Genomic DNA, 19,893 nt, shown 5'->3' with positions numbered 1-19,893 from the left:
TATGTTATTGAAAGTGTCATGTTCTTTTGTTTTGGTTTTAGTCTAGGATCTCTGTGGTGTTCAGTAGTTTAAGGGAACAGAAATACTGGAGAGATGCTAGACTTGTTTGGGTTTGACCATCACAGGAGAATGGTATTTGCTCTTCAATAAGTGTGTTGCAAGACAAAGAAACATGCTTTGGAATATTGTTTATTTTAAAAGAAACAATAAAGCCAACAATGATAGCAATCTTCTAATTTCAGTAATGTTTTTAGCGAGGAGTTTCTAGGACACATGTTTACATCAATACACCTTCAACTTTTACATTAATTTGCTGTTTATTGGAGATAGTAATCTATAAAGTGACAGGAGTTCTCTTAGGTTTTTTACCCAAAGTTTGTAGATGCATAGCAGCAACCATGCCACTGTATGAACCTTCATAAACCCAATACCAATTACTGCCTGTAATATTATATTCTCAAACCTCTGTCACAAATGAAGATCAGGTTTCTTAAAGTCAAGTACATTGCTCATATTTTTTAAAGTTTAATATTTATACACATACTGTACTCTGTCTACTCTACTATAAGCTTACAACAGGTTTCTTAACAGGAAACTTACACAGACATTGCAGCTGAAAATTTTTCAAAATGTACATGTACATGATGAAATATACATTTGACTCTGCAGTTACCACCAAGTCAATAAACAAAAACATATTCTCTGTAAGATCCGTAATTTAGCATCTGTTGACCCATGGTAACTAATTTTGCTGACAGGAATTCATAGATTCAGATACTATACAATATTATTCATGTAAATGTCTGCATTGCTTTGCACAAAAGTTTCTTGCATATTTCTAAACAAGAAAACAGATTTGAAATGCATAGTTTTACAGCTTGTGCTGTAAATGATATGTTGCTATGGAAGCTCCAGAATTTCTGTTCAACATTAAAGGTATAAACCCTACACTGTGCATCTTCATATTCACCTTTGACCCTGGTGAAATAACATCAGTAAAGATTGACTAGAATCCTTTTTGGGCTAATGTGCAGCATTGAATAAGCTGTTATCCAATTGGGTAGCTGAATCTCACCAATATAGTTAAAACAATACAAATAGACTCCCTAAGTCGCTGTAAATAGTGACAATGGACCAATCAGAGAAAAAGCTTATTCAATGCTGCACATCAGAAGTCCTTTTTGTCCACAGTCAATACTATTACATCACACATAGGAATGTCCCTATCATTATAATCATTGTATTCTGATTTACACACCTGAACAGTAATTTGTCAAAGAAAGCTGTGAAATAAATTTCTACAACACTTAAATTTACAAGTCAGTGATGCTTGTTCAGTTCACTGGTACAAATAAGTGCAGTGTTTCATAGTTTCACAAAAGAGATTTTAAACCAAGATTTACTTCCAAGACCGACCCAATAATGATACAACCTTAGTGCAAATACATGTACATGCCTGCACAATGCTTCTATAGAAAACAAATCAAAGATCTCCATCAATAAATTGCTATTTCTGAATCATAATTTTTTTTTAAATTACTACATCTATTGAAAGTTGTGAACTGGTCTATCACTAAGATTAAAGTGCAATTTCTGACTAAAATCTGAGTTGTGCATTGAATACTCAAATCAGTGTTAACATGAAAATATATCACATGACATTTTTTTTAATGAAAACAGTCATTTTTCACTTGAATGTGTTTTAATCAATTTCGATTGCCATAAGTAGCACCATTTTGGAATTGTCACGCTTCATTAATGACTAAAGTACATTCAGTCAATTGATTTAGCAGAGAAGTGATTTCATCAAAGCCAATTATTCTACATTATGACTCGTCATTACAGAATTACTAACATTGCACTTCAAATTGTTGAAATAAATACACAAATCAAATTTCAAGTTTCTTAAATAAGTTTTCACGGGTGATGAGGTCTAAAGCTAAAATTTGATCAGCTAATGACCTTATGATGAAAATGTCATTTTACATTAAAGGCTGGACAACAGCCCTACTAACTTCCTTTCATTACATCAAATTTGCATGAGTTGCCCTTAATTCTAATCCCCACTACCAGCAGTGTAATGTTGTCTAATTTCATTGACACCTGTATGTAGAAATATCAGAAACAAAACTGAAATTTTGTCATTTTCTTGAACTTCACAGAAGACCTATTAAGAGCAGCCAGTTTCAAACTGTATTCATAAAAAGGATGCCATTCTGGATTTCAAGATAAAATGGCAAGATTATTTGTTTGTTTACAGAAGAACCTGTGAAAAACTGATGACTCGGCAGTTTTTGATTAGCACCTTTGGATAAAATATTTCATTATGTATTTTCCTTGGGCTTGAAACCTGACTGTGTCTTCATGCATCTAAAAATCATTCACAAAGAAATGTTTTAGAATTCTTAACTGAAAGGAAATGGCAATGCTTGAGTCCTAATCAGATTATCTCTACTTTTTACCGGCTAAGTGCTTGGGCTTGGGCTTGGAATTTGGGCTGCATAAATCGACACTACAACATAATTCTATGTATTTCCACAAGCCTGATGGGAACTCAAACTTTTCTAGTCATATTTCTTTCTCCTTAAAACACAATTTTGCATTGTAAAGAAAAAGACAATATTTTTCAATTTTGCAGCCATCCACCTTAGTGAGCTGTACTGAAGATAGTGAAAGACAGTTGCAGCAGTGTGCACAGATAAAGAGTTCTGTCTTCTCCAATGTCAAATGGGCAGTTTATTGAAACGTCTCAGGTCGTGTTGAAGTGTGCTGTCTATAGAAAACTAATCAATATCCCAAAGTAGTATACAAAAGTATTATGAATGACATCAAAGAATGAGAATTCCTACAAAGTTTGCTATTTAGGAAGATATCAATGAAAATACTGTGAAAAGATTTCTTCGTTGAAAGCAAATTAATTTCTCCAAAAAGCCGAGAAATGAAGAGTACTGCAGCATGGACCATTTGCAATTATTTTTGCCATCAAATGCTCATCAATTATCAAAAAAAAATCTACCGGTACAAGTCTAAAGAGAATGAAAAATATACTCAGATGTAAAATACGCTTGCTTATAAATTAATATCATTTTGATATGGTGAGCAGCTGTACCTTGCAGGGCTGTGGGAGCACACAGCATCTATGCGATTTGAGTTGCTGATGTATGAATGGTGAAATACTTGGTATTCACATTGTGTACAAAGAAAATACCTGATATTTGAATGGTGCACAAGTCCATACAACATACTGTACAATGCACATAGATAAAGATAGCTTATGACCAGTGTGCCCTCGTATTTACAGTTTTTGTCTTGAAATGTTCATCATCAAAGAGAACTCTCTTGGTTCAGTGGTGGATTAATTCATTTTATGAAGTATACACTGGCTATAAGACTGGACAGCATGTCTGAACTAAAATTGAACAGTCAACAACTATACCACTATGAACCAGGCACACAATAGTATGAGTTGACCGGCTACACTGTTTCAACATACCATATTATACATTGTGTATTGGAACAAAATTACAGAACATTTGCTGCAAGCTACACTTGCTCTCCTTTAAATATAAATTTTAACATCCTGCATAAATGTCTAACATGCATCATGGATGTTTATTTTGCAAATTCATCCTTTTCAGGAGAATTCCGAAGAAATTCTAGCTCTACACTTTGGGGGAAAAAATGAAAAGTACTGCAACATGGACTGTTTGCAAAAAGAGCAAATTACTCCTTAACATGAAAATATGCCTCTAGCAATATAAGGGAATGTTTTACTATACATCTACAAAATTGTACCCCACCCAGAGTGATATCTCCACCCACTATTAGCATGTGTCTACCATATGATCAAAGATTCCTACAAGCTGACAACACAGCATTGTATTTAGGGAATGTTCACAACACTGGCAAGAAAACATAACTCAGGACATCAGCTCTGTATGTTCAGGTCTGTATGTAGCTAATGGCCATGCTTATAGTGTTTCAGGCACTGCCATTAGCTGTACATAGACCTACACACAGAAATATCAGTATACGTAATATTAAGGTACAGATAGATGTCCATCAAAATCTCAAATGAGGTACAGATTCACTGTCCATCAAAATCTCAACTGAGGTACAGATTCACTGTCCATCAAAATTTCAACTGAGGTACAGATTCACTGTCCATTAAAATTTCAACTGAGGTACAGATTCACTGTCCATCAAAATCTCAAATGAAGTACAGATTCACTGTTCATCAAAATCTCAAATGAGGTAAACTTTTTTTGTAAATTTTAATATTAAATTACTGATTAAATAACAATGATGTAAACGCTAAATTTGTGTGACTAAACAAAACATCTCATGGTCCTGGATCATTCTTGTATTTTTTACTTGTGCTTTATGAACACTGAGTTTGTAAAGATACTATTTTTGTCATCTATTTTGTACTTTGTCATCTATTTTGTACATATATCTCAGCAGTGCCAACCTGTAATATGTCAACTAGTCTAAGCACTACCATGTTTTACTGTGAGTGATATTTTATATGTCACATTAAATCAATTGATAAATAATATAACTTCATTCCTAGCATTGAAAGGCTTTACTGTTGACTAGCCTAAACACTAAAGTCTTGCCAAACGTTACATTGGAGGTAAATCTTTGACTTCTGGAATATCAGCAGTTGGATCTTTGTCACGTAATCCCTCACTCTTTCTTTCCTTTCCAATAAGTTCCAATATGGCAGTTGCTTCAGGGTCTGCGTCCAATATGCTGGGCCTTCCTTCTTCCTCTTCCTGAAAAACAAAAGACAAATTCAAAAACTTTGATGAAAAAATGCACCTATCATAAAGTCATGATTAAGTCATGATTATGAATCACTAAAAGTAGCCAGCAGTGAGTCGATGGAATTGAGGAAAATAGATATTTGACAATTTGACAAATCATCAAACGATCTGGGATTGAAATAACAGCAAATAACAATTTGCCTTAGAGTTCAAACAATATGATGAAGATTTCACAGTTTTTGATCACCAATAACACTGCTTTTGCATCATTTGTATTCACATACAGACTGCTGGTTTGGGGCTTTAAAGTGCAGACGCATAATTGTTTTTCTGAACATAAACAGCAAGCATTTAGCTGATGTGTTTATCTTCAGAAAGAAAGGCAATATTCTTACATCAGGTTTTGGTGGAGGTGGTCCCACTCTCCAAACTTCCAGTACATCAATTTTGAAGTTTGATTCCTTGGATAGTTGTGGGCTGTCATAAGTCCTGCATTTGGGCTCGGCTTTGCTGTGACCTGTGCCAAAATTAGCATCTAACCACAGACCAAAGTAGTTGAACTGACCTCCCATTCCCTGTGTGGAGAAAATTGAATTGATGACTGATTTAGCTCAAAGTGACGTCAACTACCAGAATAGCCCTGCTGAATGCAATACACTCATCTAAATGACCAACTATTCAAATCAAATGTCCAACTATTCACAAATTTTTGCTGGCTGTTTTGCAACAAAAAACTTCACAAACATGGCTGCCTATCAGTGAAAATTTCCTAGTAGGTAATCCAAAAATTTCTGAGCAATCAAAAATGTCAATTTCTCGTCTTCTGACTGAACAGATACCAGTATACTGTTCAACATGCTATTTGTAACCACATTCCATCCTACATAGACATGACAATGACATTCAACTTTCACTTTGAACCATTTGAAAACAACAAATGAATGTAATAACCCACACAAATATGATAAATAAAAAGCAATCATCACTGCCCCGATCATATGAATAATGTCATGTAAATCAATAATTGTTAAATTTTATATTGTAAGAATTCATCTTCTAATTTTTTCCACATTATGTACGAACAGGCTAGAAAAGAATAGATAAGTAAATAAGTTGGTATATTACACTACTGCTAAAGCACTGAAAATATATTTCAAATAGTGTACATACTGACTGACACACACACACACACACACACACACAGTCACAACATACTCACATACTTACAATCATAGTTGAAAGCACACATAAAGATACTAATATAACCTACCAGTCCATTCGGCAGTGTTTGTTGTTTTTGATTGACATACATGTAATTTGCATTGCTTCCTGTTGACATATATACATCCATAAACGGTGATAAACTAAAGAGAAAACAACTCGAATTTCCTGAAATTGAAACACAACAACAGTATTTGAATACCTGTTTACTAATAGAAAAATATCATTATCTATAATGAAGCTAAACCTTGACATATGAGGCATGTAATAAATTAATTACTTACACTGACAAACTGTTCTATATCAACTCTGTATTATACCATTGTGTTTAAGAGTTTGAGAGCCTCTACAACCAAACAAGTATTGTCTTTATATGCAAGTTGTGAATTCTTTTGCAAACAGGAGACCAAAATCTGCTATTGAACTTACTTGCAGTGCGTTGACCTTTGTGTTAATGATATGCAAAATAGCAGAGTCAGTGTGATTGATCTTAAAGATGCAGATTTGTGCAGAAACTACTACAAAAGAAAATGCTTCATATTTGTGAATTTTTAGGAAATAATATAAATCTCACCATAGAAATTAGCCTGAGAGAGCCAAGTTTCTGATGCGAATCCTCCAAAGACATGACCATCTGTGTCTTTAACGATTATTATATTTGGTCCTTTGTCACTGATGTCTTGGAAAAACGTCGCAAAGCTCTCTCCGTGTAGTCGAGTTGAGAACAGCAATCTCCATTCAGACTTGAGTTTCTGTGGTAAGTGATGATTGAGGAACAACACCGATGGAATGTCAAGAATACTGTTGAGTTTACTCCACATAAAGTTTACATCCTGACAGACTGGAAATACTGCAGCTTCTTGGTAAATGGCGGTGGAATCGATGGATGCACTGCTAGCTCCCTCTTCAATCTGCAACGAATCAAGACAATCCTTTAAATGACTATGGCATGTAAGGTACTCGGTTTTACTTCCTTTTTCATCATATGTGTCAATTCTATTTTCAAATTAATTTGAAAACTCAGAAATTATTGCATTTTTCACAACAGCAAATTCAAATTTTTACAGCGTGATTGAAAGATGAGAACAAAATTGTGTATCAAAAGACACAAAAGATACTCTGAAAAATGAACAAGTATCAAAAGTTGCAGCTTTACTGAAAAAGATGAGATGGCATCAAAATTTAATAAAGATCTAGACATTCACTGCGGTGAGTAAACTTTACTCACTTAAGCTGACTATATATTTTGGCTGTCAGAATTACTCAGCCTCTGAAGCAACTTTTCTAAATTAAACTCTGATATCTACCATTTAGAAATGTTCCAGTTGAATTTAACATTATATTTACACAGCTTTAATTTATCTGAGTGTCTGTCTGTAAAGTTTAAGATAAATTCTTACCTGATCTTGCTGGAATTTCAATGCATATCTGAAGACTACAGTGAGGACTTGAGAAAAATAGGGTCTGGAACTCAACCATACGTCAATGTCTTCTTCTGTGTAAGATTTCTCTGGTAAGTCAAAACTTGATGCTTCATCTGGAAAATAACAAAAAATGAAAGAATAAAAAATTGACAAATTGACAAAAATTCTTTAGTGTGGCACATAATGGCATATTAAGAAATAAATAATGTAAAACACGTCCTTTTAGTTAGCATCCTTTTTTAGCAAATTTAGAGTCTGACAATTTGCTAATTAAAATTCAGCTAATTTAAACCTTTTCCCATACTTACCATGGTTAGGATGTCTTTTCAGCTAAATTAATTGAAAATTCAAAAACGCTAAAATGCATGCTGCTAATTCAAAGTGTTTTACAGTGTATTGACAGTGGATAGGTAATGAATTACAGTAGACGAATCAATGACAATGAACCAATATCTGATGCTGAATTATCACCTTATCCACAAAAAGCCATTAAAATTATTGAAATTTTAAAACAATCTTGATTCCCTTGCACACATGGATTATTTATGTCGTAATGTATTGACATGTCATATGAAATGCAATTATTTTAATATTTTTGGCATTGAAGAATGATTACACATGATGCCACTGCTAGTACCAGCAAACCGTGAAGGTTGTTGGCACCAGGCAGAATGCAGTCTGGCATCTACCAGCATCAATGGTGATCCCTAACTGATGAAAAGTAATGAGTATTGTTGAATGTCAATGGGCATGGTATGATTGCTACAAACTTGAATATTTCACATCATACCTGATAAGTTTGGTTTTTGTTTTCTATCTGAGAAAGGAAGTAAACAACAGAAACATAAGCACACAGCAATATGATAATGCCATCTTTTCTGACAAATTGTTTCTAATTGTGAAAGTCATAGATCCTCTACAATATGGCTGATGCTATTTTAGAAGTTATACAGTACCAAAGATAGATCTAGCGTTGTTCAGTCTGTGTTGCTAGAGTCCTCCCTGACAAGTCTGTTTCAAAATACATGTCCACTGGCTTACTAACTGATCAAGAATCAATTTTGTTTAAATAAATTCTAATCATGAAAGACTATCAAGTTATTTAGGTTACGGAATGTTTTCTGTTTTTAATCAGTAAGTTATTTTGATTCATGTTACAACTTTCGGTCTGTATAATTAATTATCACAAAATAGGTATTATTTGATCAGGATAATTTGATGTCTAAGACATTTTTATTGAAGACTTACCTCTCCAGAAGAGGTCTCTGAGAAGATACCTGGCAAATCTATTGTTAGATTCTGCAGTGGTTACTAAATGCCAGTTCTTGGCAGCAATGGTTGATTTCATTGCATCTTCAATGTAGTGGATTATATCACTGACAAACTGGAATGGACACAAAGATATATAATATGTATGTATTACATATGTGGAAAGTTTTTCAAAAGGGGATTTTGTCATTTGATAGTCAGACAAATGCAAAAATTACAGGTCTGCAACTCACACAGTAGTACTGATTCTTTTCCATTTACCAGTAACTACAGTAAAATAAACTTTTGAGAAAGATCATAAAATATAAAAAATTACAATTGTAGTTTGCAAATTAACATAAATTTGAACTGGACTGGTCAACAGTTAATAAACAAATCCAAACAAATTTCTTCAAAAGAAGTTCTTCATTGGTAAACTGTGATGGTTGAGAAATCGTGATTTTACATCAAAATAGACAAAGAATTGACATCGTTGTTGGTTCTTCTGAAATTTAATTTACATAATTTGAGTTTGAACATGACACTGTATACCTCATACATTTCCTGCGCTGTCACACTTTCTCTATTTTCCGTTGCTAGGTGATGGATGATTGCACTCTGCTCTTCTGCAGTTCCCTTGAGCAGCAACGCCATGGAAGCACAGAACATCTCCATGGTAACAATGGAATGCTTCTCATCAGTGCCTAGAACACTACACATCTCCTGATGTAGTCTTGTAGTGATCTTCTCCGACAACCGATTGCCAACATAATCCTGCAAAGATAAAATATTACGGTAATGTTATGGTAAGGCTCTGTTAGTCTAACTTTCTGAAGTGTTTGAAATTCATAGTTTGTTTTTCTACCTATTGACATCTTGGATTGCCTAGTCTTCAAATTGTCAACACAGCTTTTGTATGTGTAATGTCTGATGTCATATAAAGAACAAAATGGAACGCCAAACATTTCATTTGTCAACAATGAATAACATTGCATATCGCAAACAACTTTTTTTTGTGTGTCAAGTCTAATGCTTTGTATTTCACAATGTTTTACAGGAAGAAGGAGAAAATGTGTTTGTTTTCAAATGAAATAAGACGATCAAATGGTACATATACACATTTCCTCTTCAAAAATGCATATGAAATTTCTTTCTCTCACTGACATTCATATTGCACACTACCCACTCAACCACCTGTCTATCATATTGCAATATTTTCATCTATCCAACTCAACATCCTTCCCAAACTTCCAATCATCACCATCACTGAAAGACAAATCCGGGACTTTTGATTTCTGGATTCTGCCATGCAAGACGTAGTCCAGAGAACCAGTGCATCATGGGAAGGATACAAAAGCTAAATGGTGGCTTTGATCTTTGAAAGACATTGCAGGATCTCAGGCCTTTGGTTCATCAACATTATTCTCTATGGATTTGCCCTTCCTATCCTATAGTGTTTTTATAACTGTTACCACATTTTCCAAAATTTCAGTTGGGACAGATGTAATGTAAACAATAAATATTTTGAAGACTGGCTCATATGACTGATTATAGCAATTACACATCGAGACTTCCACAGTCCTTTGTGTAGGGACCATGAAATATCACGACACTCTGCAAAGAGATTGTAACACAAATGAAATGACCAAATTTGTGCAGTATGTTAAAAAATCCAATTTGCATAAATAGAGGACAATACAAATTCTAGATTACCATCAACATTTCATATCAGTTCAATTATTTTACAATGATTCATTGATAGTGAAAATAAAGGTCAGTTAAACAAATCAAAATTAATTTTGATGATGGAAAATTCAACGATCCAATCTCTTTTTTGCTACAATTCAAGTACCATTACTTCATATACATGAGACTCTTTTGTTGTATGGCCTTTTAACTCTATATAATTGTACAATGAGACTGATTTACAAAGCAGGTTTTGGACTGTAGAGTTGATTGACTTTAGTCAGCCCCAAAAGCTAGTGGGTTCAATATCATGTGCTCATATTGAATGATATTGAATTCATGATTACAATCACAATGAAACAACGGACTTATTCACTGTAACCTTGATGTTTACTTTGTCACATCACCTTGAAATGTTTGTAGCCATTTGATAGCCAAGCTTTATCTACCAAGCTGATCATCACAAAGACTTCACACTATGCAGTTTACATTTACTTCAAATTAAAATGTCTACTTTCTCATCACATTTGTAGATCACATTGCTTTGGTAATACCCAGTCCATATGGATGCAACAAAAGATGTTATATATGGAAGCACAGAACAGTGTGTACACAACAAAGAAAGGGCAATGTAAACAGCCATCGGGTGCATGGCACCCTTCACAAATTGTTGTCAAGTGATAATTGAAGGACAAAAAATATATCTCCATGCTGTTCATATTTAAAACAAACTAATCCTTTTATAAAATACCATGGTTGTCAAAATGTACACAATCATCTTTCATTGAAGACTCCATCAAGGAAGCATTAATACAATCAGGGGGCTAGTGTCTACATTTTAGTCAGATAATAAATTGGAAGAATTGGCCACTTTTGTAATTCATAATTTTTGGTTTCCTTTTCGCATTAAAATTGTCTCATCTATGAAGACAAAAACACCAGGCATGTGAAATCTTCTTCTTCTTGGACCACCATCAATAATAATTTGCCAACTATTTGAACACATTTTGAACATTCTGTCCATCAGGAATTCAGAATTTTGACAAAATACATCATCAGTTAAACAAAGCTCTTTCCTAACCCATGACATCATACTCTTAGGCATCGTCCCTCTATTCAGTCAATTTCACACTGCTTCTACCACGCTATCTGATTGTATATGTTGAGCTCTGGTCATTTCAGAGATACTCAACTATAAGCTGGCATGGTAACAATAGAATGATTTGAAGTGCCCATTCATTAGACATTCATAGGATTACAAGGCTGGTAGTCTTTCAGTGTACTACCACACAATTCATAAGCTGGTGCCTGTTGAAGTTAAATGTTTCTGTTGGGACATGGACATTATGTGATACAGTTTGCTTGATTTTCATTCACATGTTTTTGTGGAAATGTTATTCTGACTTTCAATCTGCCTACTACAACATAAAAAGTCCAATCGATATGACAGGACTGTGGTTTAAATCATAGCCAGTTAGTTCAGACACAAATCAAATGGTCAATTATAGATAATCACAGCTGTGATCAAATTATGTAACCTTGTGTTGGTACAATTTCCATACACTACACCATGCGGGCATTTTGAACAAAGGAAAAGTTTGCAATGCAAGCATGAAAGGGGAAAAAGAAAGTGTCCGATTCTCCCACAAACTCAGAATTCGTCCAAGGAGTAGTGACGTAGCCCATAGGGTAGGGCCGTGAAGGTCATGAGAAGGGCATGTTATTGAAGTTATCAATGCAGTGTAATACAACCTTGAATTGCAACAACATTCTGACCTTACATACAACCGTGATGCTGACAATATAGAGATCTCGCAAAACATGTTGACGTTGGGGGCATTAAAGGGTGAAGGCCTCTCCGTGGCATACACACAAATACACACATATTGCTGATCATTTATGAATTACGCCATACCAAAAGCCTATCATTTGATTTTTTACATTCTGTTTGAAACCCAGTGCAGCTCAGTGAATGTTACGTTTTATATATAAAACGTAACATTGACTGAGCTGCACTGGGTTTCAAACAGAATATAAAAATCAAATGATAGGCTTTTGATAGATACAATAAACAATCATGTCATACGTGGATGCTGATCATATGACTCGTGCGTAAACTGGAACTGCGGTTCCGTGGCATTGACAGCAATACAGAAAAAGTTTACCTGAAGACATTTCAAACCAAAGGCTGTTTTCACTGCACTGCCATTGCAGCTGCACGATATCGAGTCAAAAACTCTCTTCAGTTCTTCTTTCTCTCCCGAGGTGAAAAGAGTCTCATACTTGACGACTTCAGCCTTCTTGCTCTCCGATCCGCCCATTGTGGTTTAATCAACGAAGAGCTGACAATAATATAAGCGTTATATGTAGATCATGTGACTGCAAAGGGGAAATTGAATGAGTCTTACGCAGATGTGGCCTTGTGTGAACTTTGGACTACTTAACTCGGTATAGTAAGTTTCTATCAAGACCCCCTAGCTACTGTAACATATTTTGTAATCGGCTGTAATTTCAATGTCCGCAGGGCACCGACAATTGAAAGTGGACAGGCGAAGGCTGCAACCGCGCAAAGACAAATCTCTAAGGCTGCTTGTTCCATTGCTTTGTAGGACTCTGATAGATTTGTTTAAAAATTGTTGGTGATTTTTTTCATATTTGTATTTTTGGGGCAATTTTCGCCATTCTTGGTCAAAAAAAAACCATTTTCTCTGAAATCGTTGGTGCGATTGCTTTGAAATTAGGTATACGTGATCCTAGGATAGGACTCTGTTAGATTTGTTCCAATTGTGGTGAAATTTTCATATTCGTATTTTTAGGGCAATTTTCCCAATTTTTGGTCAGAAAATCATTTTCTCTGAAATTACTCATCATATTGCTTTGAAACTAGGTATACATGTCCCAGGGGTAATCTAAGGTCGGGGGGTCGATCACAGGGATCGAGTTTGTTCTAGTCTGTAAGAGGATTATGAATGTGTCATGGCCTTTTGTTTTCCATTGAAATTGTAATCTAGTTAGTAAATTTCCTGGCAAGACAATCTGACGCACGAACCATGCCTTAATACATGTAAGTGTAAGTATAATCAAGCTGGCCTGCCACATCGATTCAAATATAAGCACAGGCGACCCAGACACTATTAATAAGCTTATTATTGAGTTTTTCTCACTGTTTTCTCTATCAGTTCCTCTCCTTTTCTTCATGACAGTCCCTCTATGGATATAGGGACTGTGTCTTCATGCTCTGACTGATCGGAGTAAATAAAATAAATGGTTATATAACCCAACCTAGCCTCTTGACTCTTTATTCACTTTACACCCCATTACAAGGACGTTTATCTCTCATATACACATCTTGTAATTAATTAGTCAACACAACTAATTATGCTAATCCGTGGACTTATGAAGGGTTGGTCAACATTGGAAAGATAGAGATGTAAAAATGAAAAAGGAGTTTTAGTAACCTTTCCTATCCTTCGCGATGTTGACCAACCCATAAAATCTCTGATAAGTCCACAGATTAGCATAATTAGTTGTGTTGACTAATTTATTACAAGATCTGTATATGAGAGATAAATCTTCTTGTAATGGGATTTAAAATAAATAAAGAGTCAAGGGGCTAGGTTAGGCTATATAATCATTATTTTATTTACTACGATCAGTCAGAGCATGAAGAAAAGGAGAGGAACTGATAGAGAAATCTGAGAAAAACTCAATAATAAGCTTATTAATAGTATTTTGGCCGCCTGTGATGAGAGCCAAGTGTCATTGACGCTATGTTTAGCACTTGTTAGAGTTTTTGTACTTTTTCAATGTCGGTTGACTGTTAGGTTCAGATTTATTCACTATCATCCCATGTTACCGTCCTCTTGTTTTGTTACCTATGGCCATATAGCGACCGATTACGCTGACTTTTATCCGACAAGTCTGCGTGCTACAGGTGCTACAAAAAAACATTTAGGCCTTGGTACAAATCACCTGAATTTTTCCCAAATATTCATAATGTTAAGTCTGCGATCACAAAATTTGGCGAGGGGGGGGGGGGGGGGGGGGGGGCTGGAGGAATCGCAACTGAAATCTTATTTTTTCAATCCCTCCTCAATACCAAAGAAAAAATTTCAAGTCCTCCCGGCTATATGATCAACATTTCAACAGGAATGCACGCAGAGTAAAAATACATATCTATATTACGTAGCTCTGCACGCAGATGTTCGACACTACCTATTATCAGCAGTTTATAGAGCCCGATTCTCAGGGCAAGTTCTAAAATTGATTCATTTTTAAATGCGCGTGTATTACTGGACTTTTTGGATTTATCAGTCTAAGCCGACTTGAGTTTATCAACTCTGGCCAGGTCAATGGCACCAGCTGAAAAGCATACAAAATGACAATAATGAGACAGTATGCAAATTTTGAATTCCTGGCTACATTTTACCAAATTGTGAAAGGCTGAGCACAGTGACCTACCGAAAAATATTTTTTTTCAAAACAGCAAGACAAAAACGACTTCTATGCTACGAATGTTTTGTAAATTTTACAATACTGGTGGAAGGTTAAATATTCCGTCAAATAAACATTTAATCTTGGAAATTGAAGGCGCAATAATGGCAAATTTGGTTAAAAAATAAATGATTTCATTTAGTTACACATTTTTTCATTTAAATTAGAGTCTTTACTGTTCCAAGTTTTACTTTTTTGGTATTGTACTATGAGATGTGAAAATTTCATTCACTGCATGAACTTGAAATGAATGATTTTATATATTGATTTTAAGTGATTTTCGTGAAAAACTGTAACTTTCCATCGTACATTTGTATAAGATCAAGCATGGTGAACCCATCTTCTTTTTTATCTAATATTTGATTATTCTCATATGCCAGAATTCAAAAATCCCCGGTAACTGTTAAGTCTCCTGGTCACACATTGTGTCTGGCGTGATCTTGTGTACAAGTATGTTTCACTGTCATGAGCGTCATATGACCCAAACTCTTCTTCAACTACCTCACTGCCAGCACAGTATGCAGTGACAGTGACACTGCCCTATAGTCAATAGCAGGGCAGTAGCTGGTATTAGCTTTGATAATTTCGACAATATTTTTGTTTAGTTAATAGAACTGCGTTCTTGTTCTACTCCCTACTGCATGTTGGGCTGTCCAGAATTCAGCTTGCCAACACAGCCTGTATACATGTACCCTGCATTAAATTTTGTATCATTGACAAATGACTTTCAGTCTGGACTCTAATTCAATTATCAGCAACACTTATATATAAACGCTTTGTGAACAAACTGAATATTGTGTCTTTCAGTATGCTGTAGAGAGACAACAAGAAACTGTTTTTGATACGTTACATAGGAATATTGAAAAAAAAATTATCAACAGTTGCAGCTTCTGTTCCGTTACAAGGCAAGCTTGTTTTACGAAAATGTAATGCCATTCGTACATTTTTTGATTTTTTTCGGGATAAAAGCCATAAAAGGCGACAAAATGGTTATACCGGTCGATTTTGTTTAATTGTTATTAACATTAGAACCATGGAATGACATCAAGATGTTGGGAACCAAAGTATTTTCAGGTCTACCCCCGTAAACGAAGAAAACTTTCAAGTCCCCCTCTACCACCCAAGAATTTTCGATTCCCCCGAATTCTTCTAACCCCCTCTCCACTATATTTATGAACACAGCCTAATGGAAATTATCAGATTAATTACCCGAGATGACCTAAGGTCAACGATTGTTTTTCATTTCCAAGATGTCGTCGTAGTTGAAGTGCTGAACTATGAGCCCCTTCTCACTGCAAATTCCTCATAATTGTGGTGGATTTTATCGGAATATTTGACTCTAGATTTTCAAAAGTTTTGATTGGCGAGACATACTGGCTACTGTTGCAAAAATTGTATCACTAATCATTCCCCATCCTCCCCCACCCACCTCAAAATGGACTTACAAGTGCGACGTTTAAAATGAAAGTTGTTAGATAATCATTTACTGCTTCAACCAATGAGCCAATGTTAGCCCTTCTTCAGAGATCAGACCGAAATGCGGGCCGCGCTCTGCGACATCGTTAGGGACTGGTCAGTTTCTTCGGCCTGGGGGGTGGATTCATGGGGGGGGGGGTCGCCCTGTTTTTGACTTTGGTGATGGGGGGGGTCACCATGTTTTTGAAATGCCCAATAGGGGGGGGGTCAGTGTGTTTTTGAATTTCGACACAGGCTCATCATTGCCTAAAATGCATCGTGTCAGCCACAAATTTCATCATTCAGTTGCATTTTTCGGCGCGCCCTTCGGGCGCGTAACTTTAATAATAAGACATATTTTCAGCACGCCCAACTTTAACATATCAGGCATACATATATCAGAGATATCTGTATGTTCAATATTTTTCAGCGTGCTCTTCGAGCACATTACTTTAATATATCAAACATTTTTCAGCACGCCCTTCCTGTGCATGACTTTAATATACAAGAAATATATATCAGAGGTATCAGGATGTTTCATATTTTTCTCCGCGCCCTTCGGGCACCATACTGTAATAAATCAAAGATATATGCCAGAGATATCTTGATGTTTGCTAAGTGAAAGTGAAAAGCATGACAAATTCCTGATACTTTTCTGTTCTCTGTATGAGAATTCAGTATGAGAAAGCAACATGCACAAATATTTCACAATATATACATGTATTTGATAAAGTGACTTATTTTAGAGATAGAAAAATGACAAGATATCTTTCGTTGTCATTAATTCAACTGTTTTCCTTTGTGTCTCAGGTTTTCTGTAGAATGATACTTTTTTATGACCAAAATAACAGTTAAAAAGGCAGTTTTTGTCATTATTAGCTGTGCTTTTATGGTTTCAATGTTACAAGAAAAGGTCATCTCAGACACTGCACACATCTGATTTAGCGAAAATGTCTCTCTATGGCTCCTCAGGAGATTTCATTGGATGGCTGGAAAGTCTTAAGACCCATCAAAATTTTTGATTTACTGCACTTTCCTCTAAGTTGATATTAATGATTGACATCCATTTCTGTTCAGGACATCTGGTTAAGCATAGAAAATGTGAAATACATTCACAACTCATTCAAAATGTACCCTACTGTATTCAAACTTCAAGATTGACACTTTGAAATTCCTATCTTACAACTGACATGTCAACAATTTCACTAAAACACAGAATAACTGTTAAAATATAAATGTATGTAAAATATAAAATATATATATATATATATATATATATATATATATATATATATATATTATATATATATATATATATATATATATATATTATGTCCACCTTTTGTTTTACAGTTGTCGCGTGCGCAGGGGGGGGGGTCACCCTGTTTTCGAAATTTGGGATGGGGGGTCACCCTGTTTTCAAAATTTGGAATAGGGGGGTCAGCCACTTTTTGACGTCGGCAAAAAATAATCCACCGCCCCCCCCCCCCCCAGGCCGAAGAAACTGACCAGTCCCTTAGCCATACATCCGGAGCGCCGATTCGACTGTCATCAAGTACCCAAGTTGTGAACGTACAAAGCCGTTCACAACTTTGGTATACCCAACAATAAAAGTTCCCGAATTGGCAGAATATTCCCGTTTTTTCTTTTGAAATTCAAATGAATGCTTTGCAGATTTAGCTTATACTGTAGCATATAATTGACCTTTTCTCAACATACAACTGCCCAGAAGGTCAATTTTTAGATGAAAAGCCTCCATGCGTAGGTAAACTTTAATACAGCAAAAAACAGGAGTGTTACGTACGCTACGAAACAATCGAGCATCGACTCAATATTTCCCTAAATTATTCGGCACTAACAAAGCAAAGCACGGCATACGTACAACTCCTTTACAAAAGTGAACTTATAGGTTAATGACCCTGAGTGACCCTGAGAGACCAACCTAAAGTGCAGACGATTCTTTGCTAAAGTTTAAGGTTTTATACTTAGGCCCATCGTCCGCTCGCACGGCTCGTTAGCCAGACAGGAGTCTTCCACTAACTACCAGCTGCCCGAACAGCAGGCCTTGGCAAGCGAAGATGAATTAGGCCTAACTCCTTCGGATGTGTAAAGTGAGGTGAAGAGTTAGCGTCAGAAATGTGTTGTCTTTCTGAAGGAAGCAGTGTCGACTACTCGGCCGTGTGAGGGCGTTTTTGTGTACACCAAACAACATGAACAACAAAAATTCCGCCGGAGCGCAGAAATTTCCCGATTTGGCAGAATATTTCCGCTATTTCTCTTGAAACTCATATAAATAATTTTAAAAAAACTTGCTTTGCAGATTTCGCTTAGATTCAAGCATATGATCGACCTTTTCTCAACATAGAGCCGCCTAGCAGGTCAATTTTAGCTGAAAAGCCTCCATTCGTGGGTAAACGATATACACATTCTTTGAAAAAGAGATTTAGCTGCGAAAGAATCGTGCATCGGCTCAATATTTTCCCCAAATCAATCTCGGGGCCAAACCAGCAAAGCGTGGAATGCGGAAATCTCCTTTATGCCAGTGAACTTGTTGACAAGTAACCCTGAGTGACCCCGTGTCTAACAAAATTGCAGACACTTGTTTGTTTTGTTGTTTCGTTTTTGTGCCCTGGCTGAACATTTTTCAATATTGGTGGAACCATCATGAGTATTATATCACTGTCATATGGATTACTTTGGTTACCCATGAAGATAATCCGGAGGGAAAATTTATAGCTGAGTTTGATTTTTGTAACCTGAGCAATGCTTGCTTAACTTGAGCACGGTAGAGGGACCGTGATTTGAGCTTCAGTTGTAAAAGGTTCGTGAGAAATCAGTTTAAGCTCCCAATATGTTTTTCAATGTCGGTGGAAACTTTGTTGAGAACAGTGAACTGTCATGCCGAGGACTCGATTCCCCAGCGAAGATAGTACGTAAGGAAAGTATTACCTAAGTTTGATTCTCTCCACATGCTGAAATGTTTGTTTAACTTGACATTAAGATGTGAAAGATACCTGATATAAACAGTTTTATATTCCTACGGATGTGTAAAGTAAGTTGAAGAGTTGGCGTCAACTCGGCCATGTGAGGGCGTTTTTTGGTACGCCCAACAACTAGAACGCGGTTCCCGAATTGGCAGAATATTTCCGCTTTTATTAATTTATTATTGTTAATCTGTGTTAGTATTATTTTCTACTGTTTTGTTTTACTATTTTGTGTAAAATAAATAAATAAAAATCAAATAAAAAAGTACTCCAGAAAATGTTGTCCCTCTCAAAGAACTTGAAGCAGTGCCCAGGGCAGTGGCAGAGTGAGGGCGTTCTTGGGTAGCCCAACAACAAAAAATCCGCCGGAGCGGACAAAGGTCCCAAACTGGCAGAATATTCCCGTTTTTTTCTCTTGAAATCCAAATAAATCAACTTGCTTTGCAGATTTAGCTTAGATTATAGCATATACCTTTTATCAACATAGGTGAACTTTAATCCAATAAAAAAACTATGAGTGTTACATGATTTGTAGAATACATTAACCTGCGAAAGGATTGGGCATCGGCTCAATATTTTCCCCAAGTTAATCGGGACCAAAAACAGCAAAGC

General features: G+C 35.7%; 1 protein-coding gene across 2 annotated transcripts; it reads right to left on the bottom strand.

The window, feature by feature from the left end:
- Positions 1-173: 173 nt before the first annotated feature.
- Positions 174-12,759, bottom strand: LOC139148348 (MTOR-associated protein MEAK7-like). Of its 2 annotated transcripts, XM_070719746.1 has the most exons (9): positions 12,514-12,756; positions 9,215-9,436; positions 8,663-8,798; positions 8,205-8,231; positions 7,391-7,527; positions 6,565-6,901; positions 6,040-6,158; positions 5,165-5,344; positions 174-4,778 (listed from the first exon to the last, which is right to left on the bottom strand). In XM_070719746.1, exons 1-9 carry the CDS (start codon positions 12,667-12,669, stop codon positions 4,626-4,628), a joined length of 1,467 nt encoding a protein of 488 aa, XP_070575847.1. In that variant the 5' UTR covers positions 12,670-12,756; the 3' UTR covers positions 174-4,625. The 2 variants fall into 2 exon arrangements, with proteins under 2 accessions (XP_070575847.1, XP_070575848.1); XM_070719747.1 differs by lacking the exon at positions 8,205-8,231 and having other exon boundaries at positions 12,514-12,759.
- Between the last annotated feature and the right edge of the window lie 7,134 nt (positions 12,760-19,893).

The sequence above is a fragment of the Ptychodera flava genome, chromosome 13 (assembly GCF_041260155.1).
Source record: "Ptychodera flava strain L36383 chromosome 13, AS_Pfla_20210202, whole genome shotgun sequence".
Lineage (NCBI taxonomy): Eukaryota > Metazoa > Hemichordata > Enteropneusta > Ptychoderidae > Ptychodera > Ptychodera flava.
This window is presented reverse-complemented; position numbering and strand designations above follow the sequence as displayed.

Coding starts and splice junctions, on each gene's coding strand:
- LOC139148348 (XM_070719746.1), bottom strand. CDS start 12,669: ATGGGCGGATCGGAGAGCAAGAAGGCTGAAGTCGTCAAGTATGAGACT. Junction 8,799..9,214: donor CAGCGCAGGAAATGTATGAG/GTATACAGTGTC, acceptor TGTCCATTCCAG/TTTGTCAGTGATATAATCCA. Junction 6,159..6,564: donor CTCTCAGGCTAATTTCTATG/GTGAGATTTATA, acceptor TTTCAATTTCAG/GAAATTCGAGTTGTTTTCTC.